This window comes from Mauremys mutica, chromosome 8, assembly GCF_020497125.1.
Source record: "Mauremys mutica isolate MM-2020 ecotype Southern chromosome 8, ASM2049712v1, whole genome shotgun sequence".
NCBI lineage: Eukaryota > Metazoa > Chordata > Testudines > Geoemydidae > Mauremys > Mauremys mutica.
The window spans coordinates 106,947,887-106,963,995 of record NC_059079.1 but is presented as its reverse complement, the minus strand read 5'-3'; the positions used below and the strand labels follow the sequence as shown (position 1 = coordinate 106,963,995).

The following is a 16,109-nucleotide window of genomic DNA, read 5'->3' as shown; positions in this document are numbered from 1 at the left end:
TGGCAGGCAATTCACCATGTGTAAATAAATATTTCTTACTAGCTCAGCAATAACGGCTGAAATTAAATGATTAACACATTTTTTTAAAAAATCAATATAAACCCATGTGTGCTTGTCCTCATCCCCTACCCTTCTGGATTCTGCAGTAAAAGTAGAAGGTGGCTGTAGTTCCTGAATACAAGCTCAAGAAGGAGGAAACAAACTTGGCTAAACACAAATATATTCTGTACTAGAAAAGGGAATGCATACAACTGCAGCAAAAGATTTGCTTTTCCCAAGTGCTTTTCCACTTTGTGCTACTGTCTGCAATATTTCCACAGATGGTTTCCCTCTCCCTGAATTACTTTACATGCTAGTACTCCCCTGTTTAAAGAGCAGATAACATCTATGGTTCTCTTTGCAGGTCTTCCCTTTCCCAGATGTGCTGGAGTGTGGCCTTGTGCTACTTCACATTGGATCCCAGTGCCCCACAGAGCTGAGTCCAGAACTGCAGCAACAGGCCTTGGACCTGGTTAGGAAATACAGCAGAGCTAAAGTTTATGAAAAAATCTGCAGAAAGTTCTTAACGTGAAGTTATATTCAAGCCTGGGCAGCCTGAGTTACCAGCAGCTGCTCCAAGCCAGGGCTGTACTGTTCTTTTTGAAGTGAAGAACTGTCTCTGCTCATCTTACTTTGGAGAATGCTTTGTTCTAGAAAATGGAGTACCAAAAATCAAGTATACAGACAGACTCCCACTAACTGTCAGTTACTAATGGCCCCTTACAGCTGCATAATTGATACTGTGCTTGTAAAAGTGGAAAGCTAGGGCCCTTTGCCTTTAATATATACATCTTGTCTAAATTAACTTTTTCTAAAAATGTGGGGGGAGGGGAAATTATGCCAGAGGAGCCCTTGAATTTACATACACATTTGTAACCAAATTAGACAGCTACATCCACACTTTGGCAGTAAAAAGTAAAAAGGTTGTAGTTGCTATCTAATTAAAGACCAGTAACTTGATTTAATTTTAAGCAACCCACTAAACCCAGTTTGTCTTGGGCACATGAGGTTGGTTGGTTTGTTTGGGGGGGAGGGGGGGTTGCTTTCTCTTTAAATAAAAGTCTTACATTTTGAGCTTTTGAATTTATTTTGGAAGGTGGTTGGGGAGAAAGAAACCTGAGGTTATTTTTGAAGGGTATTAGTATTGAGCTGATAGTCAGGTTTTATTCACATTGTACCTTATGCTACTTTAGGTTCAATTCTGTCAAACAAGAAATTTTCCTGACTAAATGAAGTCTCTTCATGTTCATCTTAGGGGAAGGTAGGAGTGGCAACCTTTTATGAATGTTTGCTGAAGAGGAAAGTAGGTTCCTCCTGTTGCTACATTGATGGTAGATTTGGCTCTAACAGTAGTGCAGGTGGGATGTAAAAATCAAGGCCTTTGGTATGTGTAATCAGTCAGCGTTAGAGGTGAACTAAGTAACTGTTGACCCTTAATATTTCATGTACAACTAGCCTCAGGAGTCACATAAGGCTTTGCTTGTTTTAATTTGAAATGTCAATTCTTCGCTTGAAGCCCAGACTTTTGCCATCACAAAAAGCTGAGCAGCAGCCTAAGCATGTTTTGCTGAGTAAGAGTGCAGCATGCAGGTCCAGTAACCCCTGTAACTGAGACCAGCAAGTGTTCAGAAGGATGAATTTACATACAAGGGCAAGGAAATTCAGGATGAGTAAAGCTGGAGCACTTGTTCTGGTCCAGCATGTAAACTTAACCTAAAGGGATAGAAGGGAAGGTTTAATAGAGTATTAAAACTGCTTTGGCAGAGCAGAGATAGGGAGCAGTATATTCATTATGCTAAGGAAAAGATCATTTATAGACTTGAAGTCCCAAATATTGGTCTGATGAACCCTTGTAGGTGGTCCATGGAGAACTAGGTAACCCTAGAATCATGGTGGTTGTGTGCAAGGCAAGATGCCTGGAAACGAGAAGAGGGTGCTATTGTTCCATAAGGAAGTACCCTTCACCCTCTGCCAAGGCAGGCATAGCTGTGCCTGTAGGAAGCAGCTGCTCTCACCATAAGACAAAGCTACAAGGGAAACAGTCAGCTTACATGCTGGCAAGGCTCCAAGAGAACACAGCATAAGAAAACTCTGCTCTGTTTCTCACCTCAACAGACCGGGGAACCAACAGCCACCATTAACACGTATTTAGGGCTGGGGTACAGCTACCCTCTAATTATGTGTTCATTCCCTTTTCTGAACTGTAGAACCTCCCACATTCATTACAGCCAACATAATCTGTCCGAAGATACAAACTAGGTGCCTGGAGTTGGTTAATGGGTATCCCACAACCAGCAATGTGCAGCAGGTAAAGATCCATTAATTCTTAGATGAAGCACAGTTGCGTTAGTCTGTCTGGTCAGAGCTGCCATGCTCATATCCTGCTGCATTTACCTATAGAAAATTTGGAAAAGTTAATGTAGAACTATTAGTTGCTCTCCATGAGGTACTTGGCTGCAAGTTCAATAATTGCAGTAAGTGTTAGAATTAACTAGAAAAGATCAAAACCGATAAGTGGTTTAAAAAAAAAATCTTTATTTTACAAAATTAAAAACATCAATAGTATTTACACACATTTTAAATACCAGCTTATAACATTTTAATCATTGCAAAAAATCAAGAATTTTTATAAGCTTGTTAAAATGCAAGACTCAGAAATAGAGTTTTAATTTGCTCTGGGCAAAAGTTTTGGGTTTTCTTTTAAACATAGCTCCAAGCTGTTCAAAAATATAGGTGTGTGCTTTTAGAATATCTAATATTTTAAAAAGTCAGAATTGTGAGCCTCCCACCCTTGGGATATTCTCTATAAAAGGGAAATCCAATTGCTTTGCCAGGCTGTTAAATAACTAAAATATAAAACTAGAGCCACTTTTTCACATTTATGCACCTACTAAACTTGCTCATGCTGTAATGAAAAGAGTAAAATCTTCCACATTATCAGGTAATATCAAGTAGCTGAAGTCAACATCAGTTTTGGTCCAAACTGTTACAAATCTCTTCTGGAAAAGGCAAACTTCTAGGCCATTTTAAACAATTGCAGAACAGTTTATTGTATTAATCTTATGAGAAGACAGATGAGTCTTACAGGTGGGACACACCTCTCTGGCACAACAGTACTAAAGAAAGTGGGAAAGTGTACTGAATTAGGAGCTATGAAGGTGTTTGCCTCAGCTTCAGATACACCATGTCTGACTGTTACCAAGACAGATCTATTTCAATGTTTTAGCTCCAGGGAAAGTCTTTTACATTATCCTGTCCCAAAACTCTGCCATGAATGAGTGGGACATTTCTAGAGAATACAAAAAGATAAAAACAAGCAAAGGGTGAGGGGCAGATGTCACCCTTACAGCCAACAAAAACATTTAAAATAAGCTGCTTAAAGCACAATCTGCAAATGCATTTGTCTCTCTGATTTCACTGGCATTTCAGAACCTCAGTTCTGCTGAATATTCTGGAGTAAAGTCTTCCTTGCAGATTCAGTATATTTTAAAAGGAAGAAAACAGAGGTATATACATTAATTCTCTCTCTCTTGTCCTTGGTACTAAAAAGATGGCAAGTCACCAATGCTGCCATTGTTATAAACTCCCCTCTTCTAAGTTTGAACCAAAATGAGGAGCATCTTTTGTCTTCAGCAAATCTCTAGTCCTCATGCCAAATGCATACTGTTGGACGTCATTTGGATGAGAGAGACTGCTGGAAACAGTTTAGGACTGCAGCTGCCACTCTGGGACCATATCTTGCCGAGTGGTACCCAGTTATCACTGCTGCAAGTTGTTGATAATAGCCAAGATGCTCATCTTCTCTTGGGCTGTGTCCACATCCTCATTCTGTTTCTGTGCCACTCCTGTGCCAAGGCCATATAACCGCCCACAGTACTTTGCATCATCAATGGTGTCCTCAAAGAACAACTGTAGGGGGAAAAAATTTCTCCATTTTTTATAGTGCCTTTGACCCCAAAGTACAGCTCTGTTTAAATGCCATCCTCCACCCCAGAAGTGGCTGCAATCAACAAACCCGTGGGGAGGAGGGGATGGGGGGAGAAGAAATTTTTGCCAACGCTACCGAGTTTCACGACTGCTAGTCTAAGGCCTAAAGGGCTGACAATAAGGATCCAAAAATGAAAAGGTCAGGGAGTGCATGCAGGGGAGGGAAAGTCAGGCCATAAACTATGTTCCCCTCATCTTGCTGTTAGGAGGAGGAGAGGGACCTAGGGATACCTCTTTCATTCGGAAGAATGCCATTCCTGTGAGCAGAGAGTCTGATCCTGCCTGATGCTGTCGTCCAATTCGTTGCAAATCCAGCTGATCTGCAACTTCTTGAAGGCCTCCCTACAATGAGAGAAAACACACTGACTTAGTAACCTGGAATCGCTCCCCTCCCAGTGCTACCACATACCATGCTTCCGCTAGACATGAAGGTTAATGGCTGCCTTTAGAGTTAATCACAGCTGATGTGCCAGTATTGATTAAAAAAACAAGAGTGACAAATGCTAGGTCATCTGAGCACTCGAACAGCCAAGTTCTCAGTTCAATATCATAGAAAGACGACGATGAATAGCCCCATAGGTGCTAAATATTAAAAAACTTTGCAAATGTTAATACAACCTCAATGCAGCTGGGAAGTAGGTACATGTTCTTCCCATTTTGCAGACAAGGGAAGTGAGGCAGAGAGGTTAAATACTTGCCAAAAGCCACACTGTCAGAATTGGGATGAGAACTTGGGCATTCCAGTGCTCAGATGACATACCATAGGAAACAACTCCTCAGCTCTGGGGAAGGGAAAAACGCTGGGACTGGAAGTTGATGAACTGATTTCAGCTTTTAGCAGTTATCCAAGTCATGCAGTAATTCATTTAAAAGTAAAATGCTGATCCACGTCTTTTCAGAGAGAGGACAAGTATGCCCAGTCTCAGCAGGCTTCAGAAATAAATACCCTACGAGTCCTGTGAACTATTCCTTAACTGATTAGTCAAAAGAGCAGAGGAGGTAGAACAAATCTTTCTGTCATATGTAAATAGTGCCATTACATGGCTACACTTACCTAAAGCCAGAGGAATTACCCCTCACCACCAAATTTTAAAATATTGTACATCTGCAACCAACCCCTATTTTGGCTTTTTACACACTTATGTATAGAATGTTATAAACAAGGCAAATCCCAATACGTTCTTAGCTCAACACAGTTACTGACAAGAACTAAATACCTTAAGGTTTTTGCAGCTCTTCATTAGATATTTGACATCATAGATGGATGGGAAGAAGAGGTTCAAGATATGGAAGAACTCGTGTTCCTCCTCTGGAAGCCTGGAGTCCGTCAACAGTTTCACCATGTAGCCAAAGTCATAGCCACTGAGAGAGAATTGTGCAAAATCTGGTAAGTCAGCAGCAGCCACAACCAAAAGCAATATCCCCTTCCTCACAGTGATGGCTCTCTACTGCATATCATTCAGACCCTAACATCTCAGGGGCTTATCAAATTTTACTCACTTCCTTAAGTGGGAGCGTAGGGCTTACCTCAACCACCTACCTCAAGGTAGGACTTCCTACCACTTGCCTTGTCTACCTAGTGTAAACTTTTTCCTAGTGTAAACTTGGCCTCAGTGGCTGGAGCAATGTTTAATAGGTCAGATAAGAAGGCTAAAGCGTAGGATCCCATGCCTTTTATCCTCACCTCCAGGAGTGATACCTGGGTGACCGACAGATGAGAAAGTGGCTGTGCACTTAAGTGGTTCAAGAGCCAACTACAAGAGGGGCAATTCAGCTACACAGACCTCTTCCTCTGTCCAGTAAACTTGCATACTAATGATGCTCATAAAAGGGAGAAAGCAGCACTGTGGTAGGGTCAGAAAAACAAACCCTTTAGTTTACAATGCACATGAGTTGGGAGTTTAATAAGCTGTTCCTTAGTCTTTTATTTCAGTTTTCTGTTAATAACTCCTGCTTTCAAAGGGGAAAGTTTTCAAAGTCTAGAGTTTAGGGCAAAGGAAGTTCCAACACCAGATAAGTTGGATAGGAACAGTTTGTACTTTACATAGCTGGAAAACTGAAACTAGTGTTATAAATTCATCTCCTTAAAATCTGTGTTTTATTCATTAAGATCAAAGGTGGGAGTGAATCGGACAAGAAGATTATTCATTTTGCTGCTTCAATGTTCTCTGATAAGCAACGCACTTTCAATTCCTCTGGCACCCACCTGTGAAATGAGAGCCATTTCACATTGTCGCAGAGGACCACCCCTGAGGTCATGAGCAACTCTGCAAAGTGCAAGGTATCAATCCCTTCATCCTCATGCTTCTGGAACTGCAGCCCAGAGTTTGCAAGGAGGTCTATGGAATCCTGTGAGTACATGTCCTCCCTAAAAGAGAAAGGCAGCTTTGCATTAGATGTGCTGATCTGGCAGGCTCATAGCTGAAAAGAAGAATTCTCCAAATACTTCAGTTCAAAACACTAGACTGACAATGGCATCACTGGACTGTTTTTTATGTCTCAGTGAACTTCATATCAATTCAGATTACAGGTAAAAGTGTTCTCTAAACTGCTGGTGCTGCAACCGCAACCAACCGTCTTTCTGGCTTATGCAACACCAACAATAGCGATTCTGCAATTGTAACTTGGTTATTAATTCCACAGCTGATGTCCAAGCCAGAAGAACCCACCTTTACTGTGTTGGCTGACAGTTTCTGAGCATTGTCGTCTCTGCTAGTTAGCAGAAGCAAAACAGATTATTGTCACAGAAGTGAGCAGATGTGGCTCAAATATGGTCAGCAGAGTTGTGAGAGTAAAGGCCATTGCACATCTCTGCATGTATTACTCTCCTTCATCTCCAATGCCATTTGAGAAATCAAGTTATATTTACCCCCCCCTAATTATTGCCTATTCTGTGGCTTCCCAAACAGGACCAGGAAGGAGGAGAAGGGATGCATCACATAGAGCTTGGCAGGAACAGGATTTTCTGTTTTCCAAGTTAATTTTTTTCCCCATTCTGTTTCAGAATGGGAACAACGATTTTGAAGTTTCCCACAAAATGAAATCTCAAAACAAAATTTGTTTGGGGTCAATCAAAATGTTTCATTTGTATTGACATTTTTAATTTTAAAAATTGATATTAAAGAAATATCAAAACAAAAAGCAGATAAAAAATACAGAAACATTCCATTCCAAAAGTGACAAACCAGAACATTTTGACATTATTGAAAGGCTTTGTCTGTTTTGTTCAAAATGAAATTTTGCTGGAATTAATGCATTTCTACAAAATGTTTAGCTTTCAAAAAATTGCCATTTTCTGACAGAAAAAAATTGTCACAAAATGTCCAGCCAGTTCTACTATCGTGCACACCCACCTTTTCTTTATGGCTAGATGTGAAAGGGTGCTGAAACTTATTTCTGCTGTTACATGGAGTCATGATATGGAGAAAACTGAGAATCACTGCCCTGTTCTATTTGACAAGATTAGTGCTGCTGGACAGCTAATGGAATTTGGTTAATATTCTTGGCTTAGGTCATAGCTTGTACTCCAGCACAGCTCTGGGAAAAGGCATAGATTTTAAGTGTTGCAGAACCAGAAGAGAGCAGATCTGTTATTTCTGGACAACAGAGATGGAGTTTACAGAAAATCATAACCAGGAAGAGTCTTTCAGGTTCCAAAAAGCAAATGTAAGGTACCTCAAGGTTTGGAACTAAACTATCTGGTGGTACTCTCAAGCAAGCAACATGTTATGAAGCTCAGATCCAGAGCAATATTTTAACTAGGCTTTGACTGAGTATTACAACATCTTTCATGGTGTCAGAAAGGCTCACAACTTAGTCCTTTTGTGCTGAGATCTGAATTTTCCTGGTGCAGCCTCAATTGCTGGCAATGGAAATGCTGAAACATGCTGTCACCAGGTAGAAGTATAATGGGAAGAGCAGGGAGTAATGGATTGTTCTCTGACTCAGAAGACTTACGTAAGGTTGAATCTGAAGTTAAACTGCCAGGTGTTGATCCCAGAAGGATATTCCCCCTTCTCATTCGTGAAAGTTAGGCCCAGCTGGATGATTTTCAGAAGATCAACATTACACCGAAGAAGTTGATACTGATAATCTATGGAGCTGCGGAATTCTCCAATTGGCCTTACTACGACTCCTGGAAACTCTGTATCCTAGGAAAGGAGCATGAAAAGTTAAACCTTGCTATAGCAGCAAGTTGCACATTCAGTTTGACACTAGCAGCTCTCAATGCTAAACTTCCCAGCCTTTATATATATGTACAAAATTACAGTATTTGCTTTATCAGCTTTTTCTCAATGCTGTTTACTACACAACCTTAAACCACTATACAGCAACCAGGAAATCCATACTTAGCCCCCTTAGCAATACAGATGTAGTACAGTGGGCAGGAAGGAATACTAATACATAAGATCTTATAATATTTAGAACCAAAATGTAAATTCAGACAGGAGGAGGAAGTAAGGTAAAGAAAACTTCCCCATAATTCAACTACCCTGAACCTAGAGCGATAGCTCCACATAAGAAATTTTGCCTACCCTTAAGATTTACCTGCTTTTACAAATTAGTACATTAAACAAAGGTTAAACATTTGTATGAGGGAGGTAAAGAATACTTGAGCTGAACAGCTTTTACAGCACACTTTAGAGATCCTAGGGGAGAAGTATGCACACACAACCCATCAACACTAACATACTGAAGAACAGGGTCCTTAATCTATTCTGGGCACGCATACTCAAAGCGATATTATAGATCACATGATCCAAGTATTCCCATGACTCCTGTATTACCAAAATGGGATATTTTTCACTGTATACTCCCATATTAAAATATGGAGGATGGATGATGTAGCTGATAAATCACAGGATGCCCACAGCTAAATTGTTCAAGCATTTAATCTCAGAATTTTACAGGCATTCCTGTCCATAACAAAACTTTCTGTATGGAATGGTAACACTGGGCCAAAGAGTACAATACACTGACTTGATGCAACAATCACTCCATGTTTCTGTTTCCCAATCTGTCTCATTAATAATAATAAGCAAAATCACGTGTGTGGGGGGAGAGGGAGTCAGGAAGCTGGGAGATAAATTCAGGAAACAAACACTCGATAGGTTTACAGTCATTTCCTACTGAAGCATTTTTCTTTTCTTTGCTATGTTTTTTAAACCAGCACCACACACCGCATACACTATACTGCTACTGATTTAAACATTTGTAAAGGAAAAGTACAAAAAATTAAATACCCCTCTCTGAATGGTTTTGGTGCTTCTCAGGGAGAGTTGCCGTTTTACTTTTATTTCCCAGCCAGAAGGCTAGTCTGCTCACAGTTTTAAAGTCAAATCCTCCAATTATATTTAATAACTAGAACACCTGATGGACAATTCATACCCTTTGAACAACTAGAATAAAATTGAATTAAGTGAACAAAAAGTTTAGAGAATGCTAAGAGAAACTGCAATTTTAGATAATTTCTATTTCATCCACAGGCCTTCGTTTAAAAAAAAAAAAAAAGAATCTTCTGTGGTGATACAGTTTGTTAGCTCCTGCTACTATTCGCTTATCAATGGTGCCCTTTCTTTTAGTTTATAATGTTGCTGCATATATCTAGAAAAAAAAAATTTCCTCCTGGAATAAATCCTTTATTTCCCCAATATCTACTAAAACCTATTTTATATCTGATGACCCTATGTTGTCCTAAAAACACTTTAAAAATCAACACAGTGGTTATTTGTTTGTGATCTCCCATGTTGTGGCAGATCATCATTGCTTCTGGGAGACACTACTACTAGACAACACCCCAGGTGCCCTAAACTGATAAACTTCTGCATGAACAAAATGTAAAGAAAGAGGGACATTAATAATGGAGAAAATATATAATATATGAAAAACAGTTTATCTGGCCAGTAATGTTTGTGTGTTCTCTACTATTATTTCAGTTTTGTGGGGTAAATTCCACCCACAGATATGCTCATGCATCTTCTAGAGTCTAATTCAGGGGTCGGCAACCTTTCAGAAGTGCTGTGCCGAGTCTTCATTTATTCACTCTGATTTAAGGTTTTGCATGCCAGTAATATATTTTAACGTTTTTAGAAGGTCTCTTTGTCTAAGTCTATAAATTGTCGTACGTAAAGTAAATAAGTAAAGTAAATAAAAATGTTTAAGAAGCTTCATTTAAAATTAAATTAAAATGCAGAGCTCCCCGGACCAGTGGCCAGGACCCGGGCAGGGTGAGTGCCACTGAAAATCAGCTCGCGTGCCGAAGGTTGCCTACCCCAGTCTAATTTAATGGGAAATGCAAGTGTATACAAGAATTCAGCCTTAGGTATTTGACAGTCTCTTCCACAGCCCAACATCTCCTTTCTCCCTGATTCTACGTCAATCATGCATGTGAGACACCAGTTTGGCCATGGAATTGTCATGTAACAAATTCTACTTAAATTTCAACTTTGAAAGCTCAAAAAGGAAGAGGTTATAGATGGGAAAGGAGGTAGCTCCTGCTTCAACACCTTTACAATCCATCCAGAGGTATGTGCATTTCAGTGATGATGGAACTGATTCATATTTACACACTTGCATAGTGGGTGCCATTAAAAATTGTCTCTTTTCTGTACCACAGTATATACAGCGCTCTCTACCTTCAAAAGGCAAATATGGCTATTGATGGTAAGTGTGGATTCGTAAAGGAATTTGGATACCTTGGGGTTTAGAGATGCTAAGTGAAGATAAAAGGGTTTGGGTTTTTTTTGTAAATACTGTAACTATGACATATATCATGAAGTAAAACATACAGATTTATGGGTTGTTTTTTTTAAAGGTCTGAAAGTTTCCCCCTACAAAACTCCCATCCTGAAACTGTTTCTCAACAAGATTCTTGGACCTTTTAAACAAATTTATCTGAATAAGTCAACATAAGATTCGAACCCAAATCATGTTCTTTCCTATAAGGGGGCAGTATCTGGCCATTATAAAAGGCAACCAATCCTATTAGCTAACAAGTTGTGACTTGTGTGCCTGTTGCCATATATCAGCATGAAGCCAATATGAACTAGCCATTCAAAAGAAAAATATGCTAGCTACATTAAACAGCTTATAACCAACTAGGCATCTTAATTATTTTTAAACTCTATTATATGAACAAAATACCACATTCCTACTTGTTAAGCATTAACAGATCTCAGCTGCTCAACGTGGCCTCAAGCCTCACTGTATACTTGTGTGATTTCACAGAGAATCTACATAAACGCTAAGCAAGATATTGGAGGAAGACCATATATTAAAAAAAAATCAAGTAACATTTTAAATGCCAAGCAGCTTTCCAACTGTTCCCCCACTTACTATTCAGTTTAAATTTACCTTAGAATACACTTATATTTACATACAAGCAATAAAGCTACCCCCATTGAAATTCCTCAGTTTAGTCAGGTAGGTGATCATTGAAGTACAGAATATTTACCATTGCAATGTAGCTGTAGCTGAGAACTATTTCTCGAATTTTCCTCATTTCTTCTTCCAGATTGTTTGCCCATACTTCACAGATAACCTGACTGTTCTCCACAATTGCTGCTGGCATCTTGCCGGAACTGGAGTAGAAACACCTGATGTCAAAATTGGATGGTAAGTAGGATAGTGTAGAACTGCAAGCTGCGTAATCTAATCGGCACAGTGCAGTAAGCACGCACAAACGCGTTACTTTATATTAATACATCTCAACAAATCAGATCATAACGACAGACAGTAGGTTAAAATGGCATGTTCTTAGTTTGGGGTATCAGCTTCAGCTGGCATATTTGAGTTATTAAACTAAATTCTTTCCTGATTTTAGACTATTCTTGCAATAAGCAGTAAGAGAAAAAAGCAAAACCTGTTTTAAATTGGCAGAAGATATCCAGGACTACTAAATCCAATTGATACGAGCCAGTGTCCCTCCTTTTTTAGGTCTGCACTCCAAGTATAAGGCCTATTTCTACAAGCCTAAAGGGAACTAATACCTTAATTTTGTACAGCTTTTGCAACAGTTTTGTTCTGTTAGGGCTAGAAAGTAAGAGTAAATAGCTCCCTACTACACTGTTATTGAAAGATGTGTGCTGCTCTCTGTTTCAATTCCCCAAGGCCTGTTCTACAAAGATTTTGTAGAAATTGAACTATTCCAGTAAGGAGTGAGCTTTTATGCTGATACAGTTACATCAGTACAACCTCTAGTGTGGACAGTTACAACAGTAAAAATTATTCTGATACATTTATGGGACTAAACAGATTGGTATAACGGCACTCATTAGGGGATTGTGCTGATAGTTAAAGCAGTATGAAAACCAGGTGTAGACAAGCACTAAGATTATAGCAAGTTACAACATGCAAGGCATCTGGGGTTATTTACAGAAGCTGCAGTGAAACTAAACAGTCCACCAAAAACTTCATGAAAACACCTGCTGATCAATATTGTTTTACCTGCCAAGGAATTAAACTTTTGTTAAGTTTAATATTATCAATGTAGGCCTTTTGGGTCTTGCCAACTCTAGTTTTCCCAGAATTTCCTTACTGCCATGACAGAGAGAAGAGGAAACACACACCCCAGGCGATTATGCTGTTCCCATCCTTGGCTTTTTGGCAGCCTGTAAGAGAGGAGATACGATCTGCGCCCCGTTATTGGTGGGCAGATCTCCACGTACATGGCATACCTGTTGGCAGCCTCGGCCAAGCCTCCCAGGATTGGTGGGCAGCTCACGAATGGGGCACACAGCCACAGGGGGAGTTTGCATCGACTGCTTCCAGTGCACTCCGCCCCCAGCCAGAAGCACTACGTGGACTGTCTCGAGGCTGCTGTTCCCAAGAAAGAGGGGATCACACTGGTGATCGGGGACAAGCCCGCCACCCGATTATCTAGGTCTCCTGACGGGACAGATAAATCCCCTTTCCGAAGAGGGGCGACCTCAGGCCACAGGAGGGCAGCCCTGGGCCGTGAACCGGCCCCCAAGAACCGTCCAGGAGCTTTCCAGCACGGGACGGTACCTTTCCCACGACGGAAATAAAAAGGCGCAAAAACAATCCAGAGGCATCTTCCCCCCGCTAATGTCACTGGCAGCGCCCAGCACTAGCCCTGGGGGGCTCGGCTCCCCATTGCATCCTTTCCCAGCCCCCCCTCCTCCACTCCCCCAGCCCCCCTCAGGGGCCGTCTCCCGGGGCCTCCCCCCCCCCACGGCACCTGCTCTCTCCGCCAGGGCCGTCTCCTCACAGGCGCACAGACAGAGCGCGCGGGCTGGGGAGGGGAAGCTGGGCCCTGAGCCGCCACTTCCCGCCGGCCGCTCTAGCCCCTCACTCCGCCTATGCTCGTCTGCTCCTCCCCGCGGGCGGGCGGACCTCGCCTGCGCAGCTACGCCAGCGCCGAGCCGCGTCAGAACGTCTCGCGAGAGTTGAGGCTATGCAAGGGGGGGGGCGAGGAAGGAGGCACGCCGCCCAACTGCCCGTACGCACCGCTCGTTCCAACCGCGCGAGCTTCGTAAAGCGATTGGTAGGCTGCCCGAGTGCGCGTGCGCAAGGGCGTGACGGACAGCGGAGCGTCTTGTTCGAAGTGCGCATGCGCAAGGGGGGAACGGCTACTGTAACTTCCGGCAGCCGCTCTCCTCGGAGGGCCTGGTCCCAGGGCTCCTGCCCTAGGCTGAGGGGGAAGCGGCGTCAAACGCTTGGGGGAGGGGGTGTCACAGGGGGCTCCTGGCCGGCCTGGGGGAGGCCGCATGGCCTGACCCGGATCCCAGGCGCCCACTCGTGACCGCCCCCAGCTGGGGCCTTGGGTGGCAGGAGCCCAGCCCTGCCAAGAGCGTAGGAGCGGCCATGTTGTGTCAGCCCAAGGGTCCCGCTCGCCTGGGGTGACCAGACAGCTCCTGGGGAAAATCAGGACGGGGTGGGGGGTAATAGGAGCCTGTATAAGAAAAAGACCTAAAATGGCTATAAAATCGGGACCTCTGGTCACCCTAATCTCGCCCAGTGTCCTGTCTTCTGACAGCGGCCAGGTGCCCCAGAGGGACTGAACAGAACAGGGAATCAGCAAGTGATCCATCCCCTGTCTCCCATTCCCAGCTTCTGGCAAACAGAGGCTAGGAACTCCATCCTGGCTAATAGCCACTGATGGACCCATCCTCCAGGAACTTATCTAGTTCTTTTCTGAACCCTGTTATGGTCTTGGCCTTCACAACATCCTTTGGCAAGGAGTTCCACAGGTTGACTGTGTTATGTGAAAAAATACTTCCTTTTGTTTGTTTTAAACCTGCTGCCTATTAATTTCATTTGGTGACCCCTTAGTTCTTGTGTTATGAGGAGTAAATAGCACTTCCTTATTTACTTTCTCCACACCTGTCATGATTTTATAGCCCTCTATCATATCCCCTCTTAGTCGTCTCTTTTCCAAGCTGAAAAGTCCCAGTCTAATTAATCTCTCATAGGGCAGCCATTCCATACCCCTAATCATTTTTGTTGCCCTTTTCTGAACGTTTTCCAATTCCAATATATCTTTTTTTGAGATGGGACGACCACATCTGCACACAGTATTCAAGATATGGGCGTACTATGGATTTATAAAGAGGCAATATGATATTTTCTGTCTTATCTATCCATTTCCTAATGACTCTCAACTTTCTGTTAGTTCCCAGGTGGGACCCTGGAGGTGACAGGACCCAGTTCTCTCCTTCCTACGGATGTTAGCTGGGGCCTTTGGGGCAACGGCCCCATGCGAGGGTACTCACACTATGCTCCCAGCTTGCAGCCATCATCTCTACCGCTCGGGCACAGACCCATGTCGCTTTCCCTCCTGACAGGTTGTCCAGGCTGTGCAGTGCCCTGTCTACACTGAATTCCCAAGCGAGCCAGGTGATATCTACAGGAAAAAACCCTTGCGGGTAGCGAGTCTCAAGAGCCAAGGTCAACTCACATGGGTTTATGCCAAAACGTCCCTGTAGATGTTCCTCTAAGCAAGTACATTTATTCTTAAAGTGAAAAGTATCACACTGAAATAAGAATCTGCCCACATGGTAAGCAGCTTACCAGAGATCACCTGCCCTTCCCCAGTAAGGCAGGTGATCAGTCTTTCAAACCTCGCCAAGGGGATTTTCTGTGGTCACAAGTGTATAACAGCTTTTAACTCTATGAGTCACACCTTTATACAGTTTAGGCCTCTGATCTTGTCCTCATGAAACAGGTGAACAGCAGACAAAAGTCCCCTCCTACGGGGGTGCAGCTTCAAAAGTCGGGGTCCAGAGCTGTGTAATTTTCATTCATCTCCTCCCAAATTCAATCTTGTCTGGCCCATTATTTTAAAAGAGTCCTTGGAAGCTCATAATACTCCCCAGGGTTTACGTTAGTCATGTCTCCCTCTTAAGGAAATTATATACAATCCCATCATAATATACAAACATTTGCATTTTTAATACAATGATCTCATAAGCTGTGTAAACTTAATTCAATAAGGTTTGTCCAGGATATTTCTATACATGTCTCAGAAACAACGGGGCCTGGTGGACTGTGCCCCATCCCCTTAGGAGCTAGACCCATGGTGGCCCATCTGGATCTAAGCACAACCAATAGCTACAGCGGACCCCAGTCTGATCAGGGTACCGTATTTCTATCTGTGCCAGGGTTCCTTGGAGCCTACAGGCCCAATCCCAAGCCTGTTATCAAAACATCACTAACACATTCATCCCCAGGAAAGCCAGCTGCCAAAGCATAATTCCTGTCCGAGAGGACTGTGCTCTCCATTTTGCCTCTGGTTTTGCTGCTCTAAATTGGATTACGCTTGAGTCTGTCTCCAAGGGAGATACGTGCCTATCTGCATCTGGCTTTACTGAAGGCGTAGAGGCCCTTGGATCCATGGGTCCCACCGTTGTTACAAAGCATGACAGCACTTGCTGTTCTCTTCCCACAATTCAGGGTTAGGTGGGTTCTTTCCTCCCACTGAATCTCAGATCGGTGCCTTACTCGGACAAGTTTCCTTTCATATCAGTTTTATTTCAATATCCCAGTCCTAACATTGATCCCTTCACACAGACAGCTTTTCAAGCACTATGAAAGTCATTTATTTAACTATCACCTTCCAGCAA

The 16,109-nt window shown here is 42.5% G+C and overlaps 2 protein-coding genes across 10 annotated transcripts in view; one reads left to right on the top strand and one right to left on the bottom strand.

The window, feature by feature from the left end:
• The window catches only part of GEMIN5 (gem nuclear organelle associated protein 5), a 31,537-nt gene extending 30,454 nt beyond the window's left edge, over window positions 1–1,083 (top strand). The window contains exon 28 of one of the 2 annotated variants that reach the window (XM_045026700.1): window positions 404–1,083. In XM_045026700.1, the coding sequence (XP_044882635.1) occupies window positions 404–571 (168 nt within the window). In that variant the 3' untranslated portion in view covers window positions 572–1,083. The remainder of the gene's footprint in view (window positions 1–403) is intronic. The other variant, XM_045026699.1, reaches the window with a different exon arrangement.
• Window positions 1,084–2,554: 1,471 nt separating this feature from the next.
• Window positions 2,555–13,401, bottom strand: CNOT8 (CCR4-NOT transcription complex subunit 8). Of its 8 annotated transcripts, none has more exons than XM_045026709.1 (8): window positions 13,226–13,401; window positions 12,472–12,635; window positions 11,480–11,606; window positions 7,984–8,177; window positions 6,233–6,394; window positions 5,244–5,388; window positions 4,258–4,368; window positions 2,555–3,948 (listed from the first exon to the last, which is right to left on the bottom strand). In XM_045026709.1, the coding sequence occupies exons 3-8, from the start codon at window positions 11,594–11,596 to the stop codon at window positions 3,799–3,801; spliced, it is 879 nt and encodes a 292-aa protein (XP_044882644.1). In that variant the 5' UTR covers window positions 11,597–11,606; window positions 12,472–12,635; window positions 13,226–13,401; the 3' UTR covers window positions 2,555–3,798. The 8 variants fall into 8 exon arrangements, with proteins under 8 accessions (XP_044882644.1, XP_044882636.1, XP_044882641.1 ...); XM_045026701.1 differs by lacking the exon at window positions 12,472–12,635 and adding an exon at window positions 12,693–12,843 and having other exon boundaries at window positions 11,480–11,621; window positions 13,226–13,400; XM_045026706.1 differs by lacking the exon at window positions 12,472–12,635 and adding an exon at window positions 12,702–12,843 and having other exon boundaries at window positions 13,226–13,400.
• Between the last annotated feature and the right edge of the window lie 2,708 nt (window positions 13,402–16,109).